The sequence below is a fragment of the Balaenoptera borealis genome (assembly GCF_965194805.1).
Source record: "Balaenoptera borealis genome assembly, chromosome: 13".
Taxonomy (NCBI): Eukaryota; Metazoa; Chordata; class Mammalia; order Artiodactyla; family Balaenopteridae; genus Balaenoptera; species Balaenoptera borealis.
The window spans coordinates 97,248,381-97,265,895 of NC_138870.1; the positions used below are offsets into that span (position 1 = coordinate 97,248,381).

Below are 17,515 nucleotides of genomic sequence, written 5' to 3' on the forward strand. Positions count from 1 at the left end.
TCAGGAGTGGGCAACCTCCCAATCCTCAAACATACGTGCAGCCTGGTACCCCTTCTCAGTGCTCCTCAAAATTCAGAGAGTGACAGGGTTACTGGGGCACATGTTAAAATATAGATTCTTGGGCCTCACCCAAGGGATCTAGACCCAGCAGGTACGGAGGGCCTAGGAATCTGCATTACATGCAAATGCCCAGGTGGCCCTGATGCAAGTGGGTCTAGTTCATTTGACCCTCACAGAGCCCCTCACTGGGAGTGCTTCAAGTGGAGAGCACGATTCCCAGTCCTGGAAGCCGCAGGAAGGGGGAGAGGCATGGGGAGGGCTTCATCTCTGATCTGTGTCCAGGACCTGAATTAATGCTCATGACAAGCAGATGTGCTGTGTCAACGGAACAGTGGGGACTCCTTGTAAGACTTTCTATCATCGTTAATAATATTAACACAAATAGCGGTAACGTCTGGAACTCTGCGCCTTGGCCAGGGAGGGAGAAGGAGAGGCTGGACCAGGATCTATCCCACCCTGGAAACAGCTTCTCCGGAGTATGCGTGGGGAACAGCTTCTCCAACCTGACTCTTACAGGCTCTTGGGAAACAAAATGTCAGTAAGAATTGTTCCTTATCCCTGGACTAGGGCTTTCTAGGAAGATCAGGCAGACGTGTCCCCTCTGTGGTTGCTTGCTGAGAGTTCCTGTTGTCCAAAGTGCCCCATCAGTGGGACTTTAAAAAGCAAAGGGAATTGAATTGAAAGGCATTATCCAGGTGATAAAAATAAGAGCATCTACTGTTTGCTGAGTACTCACCTTGGGCCCTATGCTGTGCGTTATCTGGCTTCATCTGCAGACTAGCTCTGCGAGGGAGGGACTCCGGTCAGTTCCATTTCACCGATGAGGCACGGGGACAGGGAGTGACCTGCCCGAGGTCATGGACTGGCAAGGGGCAGAGTCAGGAGTTGAACCCAGGCAGCTTGGCTCCATGGGCTGGGATCAAATCCTGGTTCTGTGTAACTTGCTGGGTGTATTTGTCAGGGATGCATTTGGCTGCAAGTAACAGAACATATGACCAACAGTGACTTGTGCAAATCCTGGGGTGTTTTGTCTGACATAACACGATGTTCTGAGGTCAGTGGTTACCAGTGATGGCTCTGTGATGTGGGGGCTGATGTCCTTGTGATTTTCCAGGTCTTTCTTTCATGGTCACAAGGTGGCTGTTGAAGCTGTGGGCATCGTGTCTGCACTGAAGGCAGGAAGGGTGAAGGGAGACAGGGCTATGCCAGCCGTGCCTGTCTACTTGGATCTGGAAAACAACATTTTCTTTTCTAGATCCTTCCCCTGTCCCAGCATGCTCGGCCAGAACTGGATCTCATGGCCATCCTTAGCTGCAGGGGAAGCTAGGAAAATAGAAAACATCATTGAATTTGGGTAAATCAACCAAGAATCGTTCCCTGGGGCCAGGCAAGATTGGAAGAAGAGAGAATGCGTATTGGGTGGGCAACTCTCCGAGTCTGCCACACGCCTCTCCTAGGGTCTGAGTTTCTTCGTCTGCTCTTGGCCAAAGCTGTGGCCCTACCATGTCTCCAAGTCCTGGTTGGAGCCTTGGGAGCACTACCTGGGCTGACTGTGGGTGCACATGATCTGTTGAGAAATCTAAAGTCAATTACCAACCTGTGTAAGCTCCACAGAGGCCCATGCCCGCCAGCAGGCCCGCTGTGGTTACCAGCATCAGAGAGTCACCACTGGGCTGTTTCCAGAAGCCTTTGCTGCCGGCCTCCCTCCTGCATGGCTCTGTGTGCATGATCTCTGGGTCAGGGAAGCACTCCACGTGTTAGCAGGCCCAGGGCAGCCTCCTGGCTCTGCCACTGACTTTACACCCTGCTTTATCCTGGGCTCTACAGGTCTGTCTGCTCCAAGGCCTGCGTGCTGCGGGGCAGGGCTGAGGCTGAGCCATCGACCTGGAGTCCCTGGAGCCTGGCCCTGAGCCAGCATGGCGGAGAGGCTCCATGACATGTTTGTTGTGTATCTTTGTGCCCAGTCACTGCAGAGCTGGGGGATCTGGGGCCATTTTCTTGTAGCCGAAGTGGCCCTTGGGTGGGTGTGGACCTGGGAAGGTTCCAGGGAGAATCCTGGTGTGGATGATTTTTCATTTGCATATGGAGAAAAGTGGGAGGGAGGGAGAGAGTGATGATCACTGCTCTGGTCCGTTTCCATGGAAACAGGATGCTAGATGTCATGGGGGGCGGGGTAGGGGGTAAATCACCAGAGATTCTCAGGCTACAGGTTGACAAGCCAGACACTAGTCAATCATAAATCATTCAGAATTCTCTCAGTTATATGGACAGGAACCTGCCGAACCTTGTTCGAGGGAGTTTATCATCTCCTTTACTGAAAGTCGAGGGGTCTCTGACTTCAGGGCACGCTTAATCCAGAATCCTGAAAGATGTCACCAGGCAGTGTGTCCTCCCGTCCCACAGCTCTTCTCATTCCTCTGTGTCGACCTCCATCCCTGGCAGCTTTCCTCTCAGTTGGGGGGATGGTGGCGGGCAGCCCTGAGTGCCCAGCCTCCTCCCTCTGGTTCAACAGAAAGACACCTTTGCTTTCTCAGCCACTCCAACGAGGGCGGAACAGAGCCTCCTTGGCTTGGATTGGCATGTGCTCATCCCTGAACCAATCACTGTAGCCTAAATGCGGCAGCACTCTGATTGGCCAGACCTAGGTCAAGACCCATCCCCTGGCGCTAGGTGTGGGGTCGACCTCTCTCATACCACGTGGCCTAAGAGTGGGGAGGATGGACTTGGAAAATCCCAGGACTGTTACCCTACAAGCGGAGAAGGGTGCTCTAGATAGGCACAAACCACCGCTGCTTAGGTGGGTTACCAGAACTAAAGTTTCCTGACTGGGCTGGGCTCTCTTACATCCCCACAGTCCAGAGAGCTTGGGGTTGTTAACCTCATTTCCCAGATGGGGAAATGGAGGCTCAGAGAGGTTAGCAGCCTGCCTCAGGTCACACAGCCCGTATGGACCAGATCTGGGAGGTGCTCAGGTACAGCCGTCCCCAGAGCCCATGCTCACTCACAATATGAAGGGTTTTACCTTTTCAGAGGCCAAAATATTCTAGTTGATCTCCCCTGGAGGACTTGGGCAGCCTCACCAGCTCTCAGAAGGATGTGGAGTGAGTCTCGGAAGAGGGACCTTTCCCTCAAGCTGTGGTAGAGCCAAAAGAATCTCTGTCTGGTTTCCAGCAGCTGTGCCCAACTACCGTGGTGCCAAGACTACCCTGGAGTAAGGGAGCTGAATTTTGTGGGAGGCTCATCAGGAGGCATATTTGGGATGTATGCTAAAAAATTATATATTATTGCTTGCCTGAAGTTCAAACTTAACTGGGCGTCCTGTGTGTATCTGGCAATTCTACCCAGAGATAAAGTCACTGGAGTGTTGTCATCTGAGTGGAGCCTTGTCGAGAGAAGGTCCAGGGTCTCCTGCTGAGGTCCCCAAATTCTTTTGTGGCCCCCAGTTCCCCCTTTACTCTGAACTTGGCCTGAGTTGGTTTCAGCGCATCAGTTTCTTTGTCAAGCGGGCTAAAGAAACCCTGTTCTTCTGGTCTCATAGGATTTGTGTGAGGATATATGGGTAAAAATGACCCATAAATCATAAAACGCTGGCCAAAGTCAAGGGTTAATGTTATCACTCCCTAATTCTCTCTTTCCATTATTTCCTTCCTCTCTCCCTCCACTGAACACCTACTATGTGCTGGGTACCAGCATAGTAGCATAGGCTGGTGGTCTAGTTATCAAGCAACACAAGCCTGAGTCATCACAGAACTTCCTCCTGACAGATGATCTGCCATTTCCAGCATCTCAGCTTCCTTTCCATTAGCTACATCTTACATTACATTTTAAGAAAGCCCCCGTGGGTCCCTTGTAAAGATTGAGGAAACACCCTATTTTTATCAGCAACACACAAGAATCATCTCCTGGGAGGGGTATTTCCTGGAAAGATGTTAAGTCTCAGTCATTTTATGGTGCTTCTTGTCAGCTCCAAGCTTTTTTTTTTTCTGATCTTGTCCCTCAAGTTATTTGTTTGACAAGCTGGCAAGGGAGCTGCCTCCAAGCCAGGCCCTGGGCCGGGGGCTGGGGACTCAACTAGGACTCTGAGCTAGCCCCTGAGGAACAGGGGCAACGACAGCACCCCTCAGGGCCAGAGGTGCCCTAGTAGAGGCACAGTGGGACCCAGAGCAGGAGAGTTCAATTCTGCCTGGGGGTGGGATCTGGACAGCCAGGAAGGGCACTCCAGGTAGAGAGACTGGCAAGTGCAAAGGCACGTCGGCTGGAAACAGCATGGTGCACTCTGGGAAACTGAGATGGTGGGTGTCCCTGGACTGCAGGGCGAATGGTGGGCAGTGCTGAGGTCATGGTCAGAGAACTTCCGGAGGCCCTTACTGCCTGGGCTTTCCCCGGCAGGAGGTGGGATCCAGGGAAGGATTTAAGCAGGCATCATGTGATTCGTGGGCCAGTGTGAACCGAGGCAGCGAATGAGGCTGTGATATGATAATAGCTGGCTCTTTCTTGTGCCAGGCCCTGTCCTAGGCACTGAACCCATATGTGAACACATTTCAGCCTCCCCACACCCCCATGAGGTCAATTCAGTGACTTGCCCAAGGTCACATACTAGCAGCAGAGCTGGGATTGGAACCCAGGCCCCATGCTCTAACCATTGGGCAGCACTGCCCCCATGGATGCTGGCTCTACTCCAAGCGCTGCTGATTCAGTTTACTGGTACTTACTGGCCACCTGGCCAGCTGTGGGAGGTGCTCACGCCTGGCCTGATGACTGATGAGGTGGGGAGGGGTCATGCAGAGCTCTTGGGTCCCCCACTACTCAGCTGGGTGACCTGGGCTCTGTCTGAGCCTCAGCTTCCTCATCTGCGTGGGGCGCCGTAATCCCACCGTGGGAAGGGGTGTGAAGTGCTTGGCACGTGGTGAGTGCTCCAGAAACCCCTCTGAATCAGCAGGACTCTGAGTTGCCAGTGACAGAAACCCAACTCAAATGACCCCCAAGGCCCAAAGGGCAGGTACTGGCTCACGTGCCTGGGAAGAATAGAGGGCAGCTCTTCGATTCGGGTGCAGCTGGAGGGAGTGCTCGAACCATATGGTCAGGATCCTGCTTCTCTCCAGTTCTGGCCTCAGCCTTCCTTTGTGTTGGCAAAACTCTCAGGCCACCACGGAGGCAAGATGGCCATTAGTGCCTCCGGGTTTCCTGGCGGTGGCTTAGCCGGGAAGAGCACCTCTTCCCTGCAGTCCCAGCTCAAGGGTGGTGGCCGGGGAATGGTTGTCCACTGGCTGACCAGGCCTGGGTCTCTGGGCCTGTCCCGGGAGCCAGGGGAACTGGGAGTGGGGCAGGGTGTCCCCTCAGCAGGAATCCGTGGGGAGGGCCCTGGAGAGCAGATGTCCACCCCACCTGCCCACCCCGGCACGGTCCCCACCTCAGCACGGCCACCTCCGAGCCCCTCTCCCCAGACGACATGGCACCCGGGAGCTGGGTGCAGTCAGCTTCCTTCTGGGGTGATGTCAGGACGAAAGTGCTCGCTTTAAAGCAAAATTACTTACCTAATTAGGCACTTGGGAGCTGGCAGGAGGCAGTGGGGGTTTTTGTTGATTTTTTTTTTAGACTTTTAGCACTGAAGCCGCACCATAAAGTAACTGTGTAATTAGGGATTAATTTCTCACTCCCGCAAGTGATGTCTTACTTGGGGCCTAAGGGAAGTCAGCCGGGTGGTTATTCACCCACAGAGCGGCCCTCTTCACCCTCTTTCTTTTTGGAGGTGGGGGATGCTGCCTTAGCTTTCACCCAGTGGGGAGGAGGAGGAAGGAGGCGGAAGGTGGCTGCTTCTGTCACAGGCGTTCTTCATGCTGCATAGATTCCCGGCGCCGGCTCTGCGTGGCGGGGCGGGAGCGGGGTGCGTCTGAGGAGAGGGGTGCCCGGCCAGCATCCGGCCGGTCAGTCGATGGATAATGCTGCAGCCCCGCCCTCCTGGTCCACGTCTGAGGCACACAGCCCGTCGGGGTCCCTGCTGGCACTGCACCCCAGGGGAACCTGCTCCTGAACAGCCCCTCGCTGGCTTTTCCCTCTCTGCTGCTCTCTCTCTGTGCCTCCTGGGATCACCCCCAAATAAACTGCTGCTCCCAAAACCTTGGCTGAGTCTGCTTTGGGGGAACCCAAACTAGACAGGAGGTGTGAACAGAGTGTGGAAGCAGCCAGAGCAGAGAGGGTTGAATTCAGCCTGCCGTGCAGGGAGGGCGTGAGCAGGGCTTCATGGAGGAGGGCGTCTTGAAGGACGAGAGTGAGGAGAACAGGCAACGCGCAAAGGGAAGGGGGCAGAGAATCGTGTGTTTGGTGAGCTCCGTGGGCCTGGCCTGGTGCCCGAGGTGCATGGAGTAGGAGCAAGGGGTGGGGGGAGGGGGCCGAGGCCAGACTGCAGGGCCTTGAAGGGCAATGGGGAGCCATTGAGGGTTTAAGGCCAGGAGTGACACAGCTAGATTCGAGTTGGTTTTTTTTGGCTGCGTTGGGTCTTCATTGCTGCGCGTGGGCTTTCTCTAGTTGCAGTGAGCTGGGGCTACTCTTCATTGCGGTACGTGGGCTTCTCATTGTGGTGGCTTCTCTTGTTGCGGAGCACGGGCTCTAGAGCACTTGGGCTTCAGTAGTTGTGGCACGAGGGCTCAGTAGTTGTGGCTCACGGGCTCTAGAGCGCAGGCTCAGTAGTTGTGGCTCACGGGCTTAGTTGCTCCGCGGCATGTGGGATCTTCCAGGACCAGGGCTCGAATCTGTGTCCCCTGCATTGGCAGGCGGATTCTTAACCAGTGCGCCACCAAGGAAGTCCCTAGATTCGAGTTTTAGGAGGTTTGGACTAACCGAGGATGGGCCGTGTGGAGAGGAAGCAGGTGGCTGCTGCAGCTGTCAGCAGAGAGGCCTGGGTGCTGGAGCTGTCAGCGACTGTCCCACGCGTTGGGCTTGTTGGTGCTCGGTCACCGTCAGGACAGCGTGATCCCGGGGCAGAGACTTAAACCCGCAGTTCCTACCTCCCGGCTACTCGCTCAGCCCCTCTCTCGCCGTCCTCGTCCAATGTCCAGCTTTCTATCCTCTTCCCCTCAGGGAACGGGAACTCCTGGATTCCTCACTGCGCACCTGCTATTTGCTCTTTATCACTGAAAGCATTTCCATCTGGTCTTGCTCCCCCAGACGGGAGATGCGGCTGCAGCAGGACACCCTCCCCCGCCACCCTGATGGGTTCATGAAATATAGAAGAGAGAGTTAGGACCTGGGAGAAACGTTTAGGAACTGAGATCCAGCCAGCCGCGTGGTGCAGCCAGAAAACAAACAAACAGAACCCCCCAGAGCCAAGGTTGTTCATGCTGCTAAGAACTTAGTGACTCATCGCATTTCTCCTTTTGACTCAACTGCCAGGAAGCTCAGAGCTAAGATCTTGACACTAAATTCTCCCAGAAATTTCTCTTGAGGGCTTTTCAGTGGGGACCCTGAGGGCTGCAACTGATGAATTCTTAGGGGAATTTTTGCAGTAGAGGATCAGGTCAGAGGTGAAGGGAAGGGACTGGGTCACTGTGTCGCTCTGGGTCTGCCAGGCTGTGGCTGCTTAGTCCCCTTCAGAGATGGGGACAAGAGTCAGATCAGCCTCCCATGAGGTGGGGTCTAGGAGGCGTTCAGACCCTAAAGCTTACTAACTCTGGGTAACTGTGGGCCTCGGTGACACCCAGCCATAAGTTGTATCTCACTCAGGACCCAGAGGCCGCCCCCCCCCAACCCCCAACACTTATTTTAGAGAAAGAAAGGTGAACCTGAATCCTCACCATGGGGCCTGACTACACAGCGCATCTGTAGTTTCCCATTCTTGCCTCCCAGCCTATCCTGGGGCAGGGCCCATGGTGGGTGCCCCTCACTTAATTAGAACCAGTAGTCCCAGACGGTGGGCGATGGGTTCCTTGAGGGGGGATGGAGGGGGCACAGGGCCCGCGTGGCAGAGTGGGGCGGGGGAGTCAGGGACCAGGCAGGATTGTCCTGAGGGCTCCTGCAGGAGGCAGGCCCTGGTGTGGCCTGTAGCCGTGGGCCCGGCCTGGTCCAGGGCAGCAGGGAGAGGGATGAGGTGGGATCTGAGAAATGTAGAGGGGGCTCGAGCAGGTTAACGCAGGTAACACACACAAGAGGTCCTCAAAAACCATTCGCTTTTCTGTCCACCCATCGTCTATGAAGCATCTATTTATTTCTGTGGTGAGACTTCACGGGATGGGAACAAATCCTGCGCTGGCACTTGATGGATCTCGGCAGGTGTGCCCAGGGGCTCCTGGGACGTAGTACCTGGGTGGGTTCAGTCTGGCGTGGGCTGGGATCTCCCACCTCCAGCACACCCAGCAAAGCATAAAGCGAGCCCACTGGCAGGAGGGAGAGGACCAGGCAGAAGGAAGAGGGTCTGTGTTTGAGAGGCTGGGGCCTGGGGGAGGGGCTGCCCGCCACGGGGTGGCTCTCCTGGGCCTGGCGTGTGTGCGCGTGTGCACGTGCACGTGTGCGCGCCAGCGTGAGAGCCCGTTTGTGGGCCCGTGTGTGCTGCCCCCGCAGTGCCTCCATCACACACATCTCCCTGGGTGCCTGGAGAGCTCTTTCTACCAAATACGAAAATGACAGTTTGGCTCACCCACGCGCGGAATCCTTACGCCGCTCCACGCCCTCGGCGCCCCCTGCCCAGATCACCCCCTGCCCCTGGGCGCCTCAGCCCTCACCCTCTCTGCCTGGCTGCTGTCCCCCTGCCCCCCCCCCCACCGCCCCCTCCTCTGGACCCCTGGTCTCCGTCTCCAGTTCTTAGGTCTCTGTCACCTTTTTGTCACGTCCCTTCATCTGAATTTGGGCCCTGGTAGGAGTGAGTGTGGATGAGGGTGTCCAAGGAGTGAGTGTGTATGTGTGTGCGCACCAATGGTTGTGTGCAGACGTTTGACTTTGTGTTGCATATGTGTGTGTGTGAAAAAGGAGAGAGAGAGAGAGCACACGAGCATGGGAGCCGGAGCCTGTGCCCCAGAAAGCTGGGGGATGGATGGAGGCATTTCAGGCAAACGGAGCTTTCACTCAATTACTCTTCAAGCAGCGGGAGGGGGCGATGGCTCCACAACAATCGGGCAGGTTTGCATGGTGTGCAGGAAAAGCCTTCACTTCCCGCTGATGGTGGTGATAGGTGGAGCTGGCGGCAGTGCCGGAGTCCCAGGGTGGGGGGCCCAGGTCCGGTGACTGGGACGTCTGGGGTCAGGCTGGGGCTGCAGGCCCCTGGGACCTGTCTTTCAGAGGGGGAAACGGGGGGCAGGTAGCAACTGAGCAGGAAGGATCTGACGGACGTGCAGGAAACTACAGAGGGGACACCGGAGATCTGCCTCCCCTGGAGATCTGGGGAGGCCTCCTGGAGGAGGCAGACTGGAAGGGGAGGGGGACCTGTTTGGTGAGGCCCCGAGGATGAGAACTAGAGCAGTGGTGAGGGCTCCAGTGCTGTCTTTGCTTTTCAGTCTCTCCCCTGCTTGAGTGCGGACGCCTGAGGGTAGGGGCTGGTCTGAGTCATTCTTGGGTCCATAGCACCTAGACTGGCCTGGTTCATCATGGACACATGTGTGGAGAAACTTCCAGGACTCCAGGGGCATCTGCACAGAACCCGAGGAAGGTTTCAATGGACAGAGATGATGGAGGCGTTGCCGGCAGAAGGGACAGTGGGAGAAAGGCCGGGAGTGGGCCCCGCGAGGCTGGAGCCGGGCGCCTTGCAGGGGCTGGCTGGGTGGGTGTGCCCAGGAGAGAGGGATTATTCCTGCAGACCAAGTACAGTTTGCGCCTGGCCTCGCTGAGCCGGCAGCGGAGCTGGGAGTTGGGGGGTGGGGGATGGGTGTGAGGGGGTGGAGGGGGGCAGAACTGGTGCGACTCCTGGCCTGAGCCTCTACCCGTTTGCTGGGTGACCTGGGACACGTGGTGTCACCTCTCTTACAGCCTCATCTCTTCATAAATCTGGGCGTCTAACCCCGGCTTGGGGGGCCCCTGGGGACTTGGGGAGACGGAGGGAATGGGGCTCCACTCCGGCCTCTGCCCTCAGCAGAATCTTCGCAGACGCTGCTGCTGCTGTGTCTGTGGTGTCCAGTCGCCGTCTGGGCTCAGCCTGGGGGCCGCTCGGCGGTTCCTCCGTTCTCCCCTCTGAGGAATGGGGCGAATCCTCCCTGTTTCAGAGGCTGCCCTGGAAGCGGGGGCCGGAGCCGCCTGGCACAGTGCTGGGCATGCGGTGGGGCCCCAGGCTCTCTGCTCCTCCATTCGCTGTGCCCCTGGCCGCATCTACCGGGACCCTCAGGGCAGTCCACGAGGTGGATGTCAGCTGCGCTGCCTACAGAGAAGGAGACAGGCCCAAGGAGACAGCCCAAGGCCAGAGGGCTGACTGGGGCTTAGCGGGGTTTCTGACCACTTGTCTTACCCCGTCCAGGCAGGTGTGGGCGTGGCCGGCCCGGCCTTGGCCCTGCTGTCCCTCGTGCTCCGGGCCTCACTCTTCTCCCCTCTCTTCGCAGGATGGTCGAGTACTCCCTGGACCTCCAGAACATCAACCTGTCGGCCATCCGCACCGTGCGCGTCCTGAGGCCCCTCAAAGCCATCAACCGTGTGCCCAGTGAGTTGGTGCCCCCTGCCCTGCCCCAGGGCACTCACTCACTCAGCAGAGACTGACCGGCATCTCCCCATGCCAGGCCTGTGCTGGGCACGGGATCCTTCAGTGACCAGACAGATGTGGGCCCTGCTGTTAGGGGTTCAAGGGGCACTATTTGGGACTGAAGATGCTGGAAGGTGGCCCTGGCGCCTCTGGGTCCCAAAAGGACTCGGACTGCAGCAAGTGCTGGCTCTTTGGGGACAAGGCTCCTTGTGGGGGGGCTGTCAAGGTGGCAGGTGTGTGAAAAGAAGCTGCTCGGTTTGAGGGAGGGCGTCGTGCAGCATTCCACCGGGGAGGGGCTCCCAGACCCCCAACTTGTGCTGACTTGGAGCTCGAGCTCCCGACCCACCCACTCACCCCCTCCATAGGTTCATCTCCCACGGGTCCACCCACCCTCTCCCCCATCTGACCGGCTGCCCGTCCATCTGTCCGCCCACCTAGTATTGAGAGAGGTTATCTGATAACAACAAACGCTGACACCTGCCCAGAATCATGGAGCTTTCAAAGCTTTTCATCTCTGTGATTTCTTCAGAGCCTTACAGTCTCCCTGGCGGGAGGTGGGTTAGTCTCATGAAAAACTGAGATGAAAAAACTGAGACTTGGAGACTTGAGGTTACTTGCCCACGAGGTCTCCTGACTCTTTCCACTGCCCTGTGTCTGGAATGGGATGGGGATCCAGGGAAGGAGAGGGGGAGGGCCCTGCCTGCAGGGGGCTTCAGCCCTGATGGGGAAGGTCAGGAACTTTTATGAGCATCTACTCACCACCTGTGTGCCAGGCTCTTGACATGTCGCTGGCTGACTTAACCCTCTGAACAACCTATGTGAGGCTCAGAGAGGTTAAGTGGCTTGCATAAGGTCACACAGCAATTCAGGGGCAAGGCAGGGATCTGAGCATAGTTATGTCTGTCCTAAGCCCAGCTCTTTCCCTGGCTCTGTCTGACCCCTTGCTTCTCTTCCCTGCCTGAGCCTCAGTTTCCCAATCTGCAGAAGGTGAGAGGGCTCCTGGCACCTCGTCCTCCTCCAGAGTCACCACTGACCCCACTCTGCCAATACCCAGGCTTGGGGCCTTGGGGGTCCCTGCCACTCACCCTGCCCACCTCTCTGCAGCCATCCGCTGTGAGTGCCTGTGGGGCCAGCCTGACTCTGGGCTCGCAGCACGTGTTGGTCAGCCTGGACAGGCCTGGCCGGGCAATGGAGGCTGTACTCTGGGATATTTGTGGAGCAAGGTGACCTGGGAGGGCAGGTTGGCACAGGCTGGGTGAATTACATAGAGGGTCCTGGAGTGCTGGGGTCTCAAGGTCGCACATACAAGGTCACCTCCCCACACATGAGCCTTGACGTGATGGGAAACTCCAGGGGCCCCTGAGAGTTGCTGTGAAGGTCCTGAGGGAGGGGTTGAGAGGTGGGGGTGGGACTGGGGGTGAGCGGTGAGAACCAAAGCTGTGGGAGAGGGGGGAGGAGCAGTTCAGCTATATCACCTTTGCCCCTCCCACTGTCCTGGGGAGACTCCCTCGGGGGCAGGGAAGGGACATCCAGAGAGGCCATCCTAGGTGGCAGACTGTCTCTGTCCTTCCCACTTGCCACCAAGCCTAGAAGTCTCCTTAAAGATTACCTTGTTCAAAACCATCTTTACCCCTTTTAACAAATGTGGAGAATGAGACCCAGAGAGGGCCATGACCAGCCCAAGGTCACACAGCAGGTTAGTGGCAGGGACTAAACTGGAGCCTGTTTCTAACCAGCCCACCTTCCCCAGGGGTGCATGTTCCTCTCTCTCAGGTGCCACCTCCTACTGGGAAACTGACCACAAGGCAGACTTTGTTCCCTCAGTGCCCAGAGCTATGCCTGGTGTGTGGAAAGCGCTCAGTAAATAGGTGTGAAGTGGACCCGCTGGCCAAGTTTATCGAGTCTGTGCAGTCAGTGCTCAGACGGAAGGGTGCCGGGCATGTGGAGCTTATGGGGGTGCAGGGAGGGGCAGAGTGGGGGGCACTGGGGGCCTGAGGTGGAGTCTGAGCTGAGACCCAGCGGAGTGTGGGGATTGACCTGGCAAGGGAGTGTTTTAGAAACACCTGGCAGAAGTGAAGGAGTGGACACAGAGGACTGCTCTGGTAATGTGGGTGAGCCGTGGCCGGGCCAGGCAGGGTGGAGAGGCGCAGGTGGGCAGAAGGCCCTGTCCCCACCCTGGAGAGTCACGGAGGAAGCCCAGCGTCTGGCCTGGGCAACCTCAGCAGGGAGGGCACCGGGCAGGGGCCACATCTTTCCTGGGTGCCCCCCTCAGTGCTCCCCATTTCTGTCCCAGGGGAAGGCAGGGGGTGCCCTCAGGAAGCAGCCACCGTGTGGCCACTGTCACCCTCCTGGCCACGCAGCCCACAGGCCCGGCCCCCTTTCCAGAGATGCGGGTGCATGTGTCGGGGTCACACAGGGGCGTTTGTACACGATCCTGCATCCTGCACCTCCCGTCAGGTCTCGGGATCTGACAGGCATGGGAGCAGCGATGTGACAGGACATTTCAGAAGAGATGGTCTGGGTGGGGGGCAGACAGGATAGACACACAGGATAGACACACAGGGTATGGGCCTCTCTCTCTGGGTGGGTTTCTGTACACCTGTGCACATGTGTGCGCGCGTGTGGGTGTGAGGGTCTCCGTCTCTATGAGAGACCATGTGCTGTATGTATATGTGTGTGCACGTGTGTGGGGTGTGGGCCCATGTGCCTCTCCTCCCTGCCCTTTTCGCCCTCTCTCGCTGCCCGCGTGAGGAGCTCATTTGCCGCTCCTGGCTGTAGGGGTCGCTCCCAGGTCCCCAGAGCCAGTCCGTTCACTTCTCTGGAGAAGGGCGGGGTTGGGCCCTGCGCTCCTGGAGGTTCCGATTTTGGAGGCTGGGTAGCCCCAAGGGCCCAGAGAGGAGTTCGGGTCTTTCCTTAGGGGCCTCTTTCCTTCTAATAGGCTTCGCTGGGAGGCCCAGAGTGGCCTGAGGTGGGCAGTTCTGTTTCCACTCTGAGCTGATTCCACCTCTCAGCTGACAAATGAATCTCGAATCTTGCTTTCTCAGAACCTGGAAGCACAACCCTCCAGGATCCAAAATATAACCGATGCGCCCCCCTGGAAAGGGACCTTAAGATAAATCCATCTTCATGAACAACTTGATTAACAGGAGCCTCAGGCTGTTGGAGCAGGTCCTCTGATCCAGACCCTCATTTACAGAAGGGGCAGCGTCCTTCCCAGGTGCCAGGAGTTCTGCCCAGAGTCACTGGGGAATGAGTGGCATGGGCGGGGGGCACAGAGTCTTGGAAGTGTGTCTTTGAGAAGTTTGGTTGGTTACCTTCTTTTTTCCTAGATGTTTCCCTGAACATTCCAGGTCCTCCAATTTATTTATCTTTAGAGACGCTTCTGCCCTGGGACTCTTTCTTTTCAACAATAGCCTGTAGCTTTCAATTTGGCCACTAGATGGCAGGCTAGAGAATTGGGACTAGGCTAAGTGAAATTATGGGTTATTAATTGCAAAGCTGTGGAGAGGGGGGCGGCTGCCTGTAGTTTAAAAAGTAGTTTAAAAACACGACCAACCAGGAAGACTCAGCTGGGTTGTCAGGGAATGTAATTTCTGCTTCTTAGCTCTGCAGGGAGCCTGCTTTGTGACCTGGGAAGCCCCTGGGTGTCTCTGGGCCTCAGCTTCCCTATTTGCACAAAGGAGGAGGAGGGATTGATTAGATGTGTGGTTCTGACTTTGTCCAGGATGGTTGGGGCACCTGGGAGTCGTGGTGCTCTTTACAGAACCTCGTTAAAAATATGTCCCTCCACCCTACTCCTGCCAGGTCTGTCCTGGCCACTGAACCATTGGTGGATAAAGGGCAGGAGATAGTGCGTGGGAGAAGGTTGGGGAGGGAGGGAAGAAGCACTAGACTGCCAGTCAGGAGGCTGGGTTCTGGTTCCTTGCTGTGTGACCTTTCATAAGTTGCTATCCCTTTCTGGGCCTTGGCAAGATGGGGCTGGATTATCTCTGAAAGTGCCCCCTCCTGGCACCAGCGGACTCCAGGCCTCACCCAGCCTATACACCCCTCAATCAGCTTCAGTGCCTCCCAAAGCCCATTGGCCAAGCCATTTAAATATGAAAAGTGCTTTTTTCTCCAGTAAGAAACTAGGGCAGTTACTGCTAAAGCCTGAGCCGGCTGAGTCTGAGCTGCTGGCCCACATCTGCACCCTGCCACTGCACACCCCTGCCCAGTCGGTGGAGGGCGTTGGGCGGGAGGCCTGGGGAGCTCGGGGGCAGCTCCTGGGGATGCTGAGGCTCGCCTGGGCCCCTGCCCACCTCCTGGAGCCCCATCCAACTAACAACCCCTGGGTCAGCAAGAAGCCACCTCTGTGCAGGCGCCTCTGGGATGGGGCTGGGCTGGGCAGGGCCCAGGGACAGGGAGGCAGAGCTGACAGTGCTGTGGGTGAGGCTCCTGTCCGGCCCCAGCTGCAGGCAGGACTGGAGATTTACTCTGTGCCGACAGGCCCCGGTTCTAGTCCTTTCACCTGCCTGTTGTGGGACCCTGGGCCTCTATTTCTCCAACGATAAGATGGGGTTAATAATACCAATTTCCATATGGTTTTGTAAGGATGAAATGCCCTCATGTGTGTAGAGAGCTTAGCACGGAGCCTTGTATGCAGTAAGTGGCCAATAGGCGCTACTATTATGAAGAAGGTGCTGGGAGCATTGGGGGTGGAAGGTGGGGGCGTCAGGACCTCTTTGCAGAGGCTGGTTTTGGAAGATGCTCACCAAGGACACAGAGGGCTGGGGAGGGTGGTCCCTGCAGACGGAGTGGAATTGCATGTGCCAAGGTGGAGAGGAGGGGCTGTCCTGGGAACAGTGGGGCTGGGCAGAGGACTGCATGTCATGGGGAGGTGGGAGGTGAGCATTCCACATCTTCTAGGGATTTCCTAATAATGATAAATGGCTAAAATTTATCAGATGCTTTACATGGGCTGTATCATTTCACCTTCATAACAGCCCTAGGGTGTTGGTACCATTGTGATGCCCACTTTACAGATGGGGAAACTGAGTCAGAGAGAGGTTGAGTAACTTGCCCAAGGCCACACAGCTGGCCAGAGCTTTTTGCTCCTTTTCACAACCTCCTTCCTTTCCTTTTAGTGTGTAGGCATCTCAGCCGCCCACTCCATCTGCAGGGCATCAGGAAAGATCCCTGCCCACATCCAAGGTCAAAGTAGAAAGGCCCCGTGGGCTGAAGTAATGCCCTCAAGGCCCCTTCTCTTCCCATCTACCCCCAAGTATGGTGTGCCCCAGACCTCTGAATGCCTTTCACTGTCAGGGCGCAGAGTTCTCGTGGTGCCAGGCCCCAAGCAGCCCGAGGTGGATGAGTCAGGGCAGGAAGGAGGATGGCGCAATGGTTAGTGCAGAGCATGGTGTCTGAGTCACCCTGCCAGCATTCAAAGCTTGGTCCTGTGTTAATTAGCTGCAGGACCTGGGGAAAGATTCTTCTCTTGTTTCGGACCCCTGTCTGCACAAGGGGGATGGCACACAGCACCTTCATGTGGGTTAGTCTGCAGCGCCAGGTGTAGAACATGTGCCCTGTGAACTGCCCCATCCCTGCCCTTTTCACAGAGGGAGGGTCCCAGTGTTGGGGCTACAGACTGCTGCATCCAGAGCAGTTAGACCAGGGTTTGTGCCTGGGATCTTGGCCAGTGGCTCCACCTCTTGGACCTCAGTTTCTCCATCCATAAAATGGGGTCCCAGCCCTTCCTCGCTAGGCTGTGGGGCAGCAAAACATCCTTATGACATCTGCTCCTAGAAGGTGCCCAGTGAAGGTGCAAACACCGTATATTGATCACGTGGGGGTCTCATACTCCTCATCTATTGGCAGTGGGGCTGGGGGACCTTGAAACAGAGCTTGCATGAGAATCTCAGCACTTCTACTCTGTACGTGTGTTTAATGGGACTTGGGGTGCAGGACCTTGGACTTCAGACTGTCTGTCCTTGGATCCCACAAGGGTCCCCCAGCTGCCCTGAGGAAGAAAGGTCTGGCAGCCCCCAAGAAAGGAAAGGAGGGAAGGAGGAAGGTGGGGAGAGAAGAGAGAAGAGGCAGTGGAGGGGCCCAATTTCCCCAGGGCTGCTGCCTTTCAGCAGAAGTGGGGGTGGGCGGGAGAGCATCTGGCTGGAACATCTGATGAGAACCTGGCTTGGGAACAGAAAAGAGCAGCCGGGACTGTGAGAGGAGAGATGCTTGGGGTGGGGGTGGGGTGAAGGTAGCCCCGCCTACCGCCACCTCCTCCGCCAGGGTCAAGTTCTATTCTACAAATCAGGAAGGAGTGATTCGGGGACAGGACACAAGATTAAGGGAGAGAGGCACTGTGTATGCATTCATTCATCCATTCATCCAATCATCCGTTCATCCAAAGTAGCATCCACTAAGGGGCAACGGGGCCAGGTCTTGGGTCAGCTGTGGGGTCATGGAGAAGACTCAGATGCAGCCCCGTGTCTGTAGGCAGACACTCAAGCCAGGAGCTCTGGGCCGGGGGATGTGTGCTCTAATGGAAGCATCAGGGCCGAGGGGAAGGCCACCAACGACATACTTTGAGGAGGCTTCAGAGAGGAGTGGGGCACAGGACGTTTGAAGAATGAATAAGAGGGCAGCAGGGGCCCCAGTGAGGGGAGGACCTTCAGTGGCACAGGGCCAGGCCCACCCTCTAGGGCGTGAGCCCTGACAGCCTTGGGGAGGAAACCAAGGCCTCCCCTGAGGTGGAGGGTGCAGGGCTGCAGACTCCTTGCCTGGGGATTGTTTCTTATCTCAGGAGTGGGCACTGAGGCCCCTCTT

At 56.9% G+C, this 17,515-nt stretch overlaps 1 protein-coding gene across 3 annotated transcripts in view; it reads left to right on the forward strand.

Annotated features, from left to right (window-relative positions):
* The window catches only part of CACNA1I (calcium voltage-gated channel subunit alpha1 I), a 118,718-nt gene that overhangs the window by 39,322 nt on the left and 61,881 nt on the right, over positions 1–17,515 (forward strand). For all 3 annotated transcript variants that reach the window (XM_082352714.1, XM_082352713.1, XM_082352712.1), the window contains one exon: positions 10,575–10,672. In XM_082352714.1, coding sequence (XP_082208840.1) covers positions 10,575–10,672 — 98 coding nt within the window. The remainder of the gene's footprint in view (positions 1–10,574; positions 10,673–17,515) is intronic.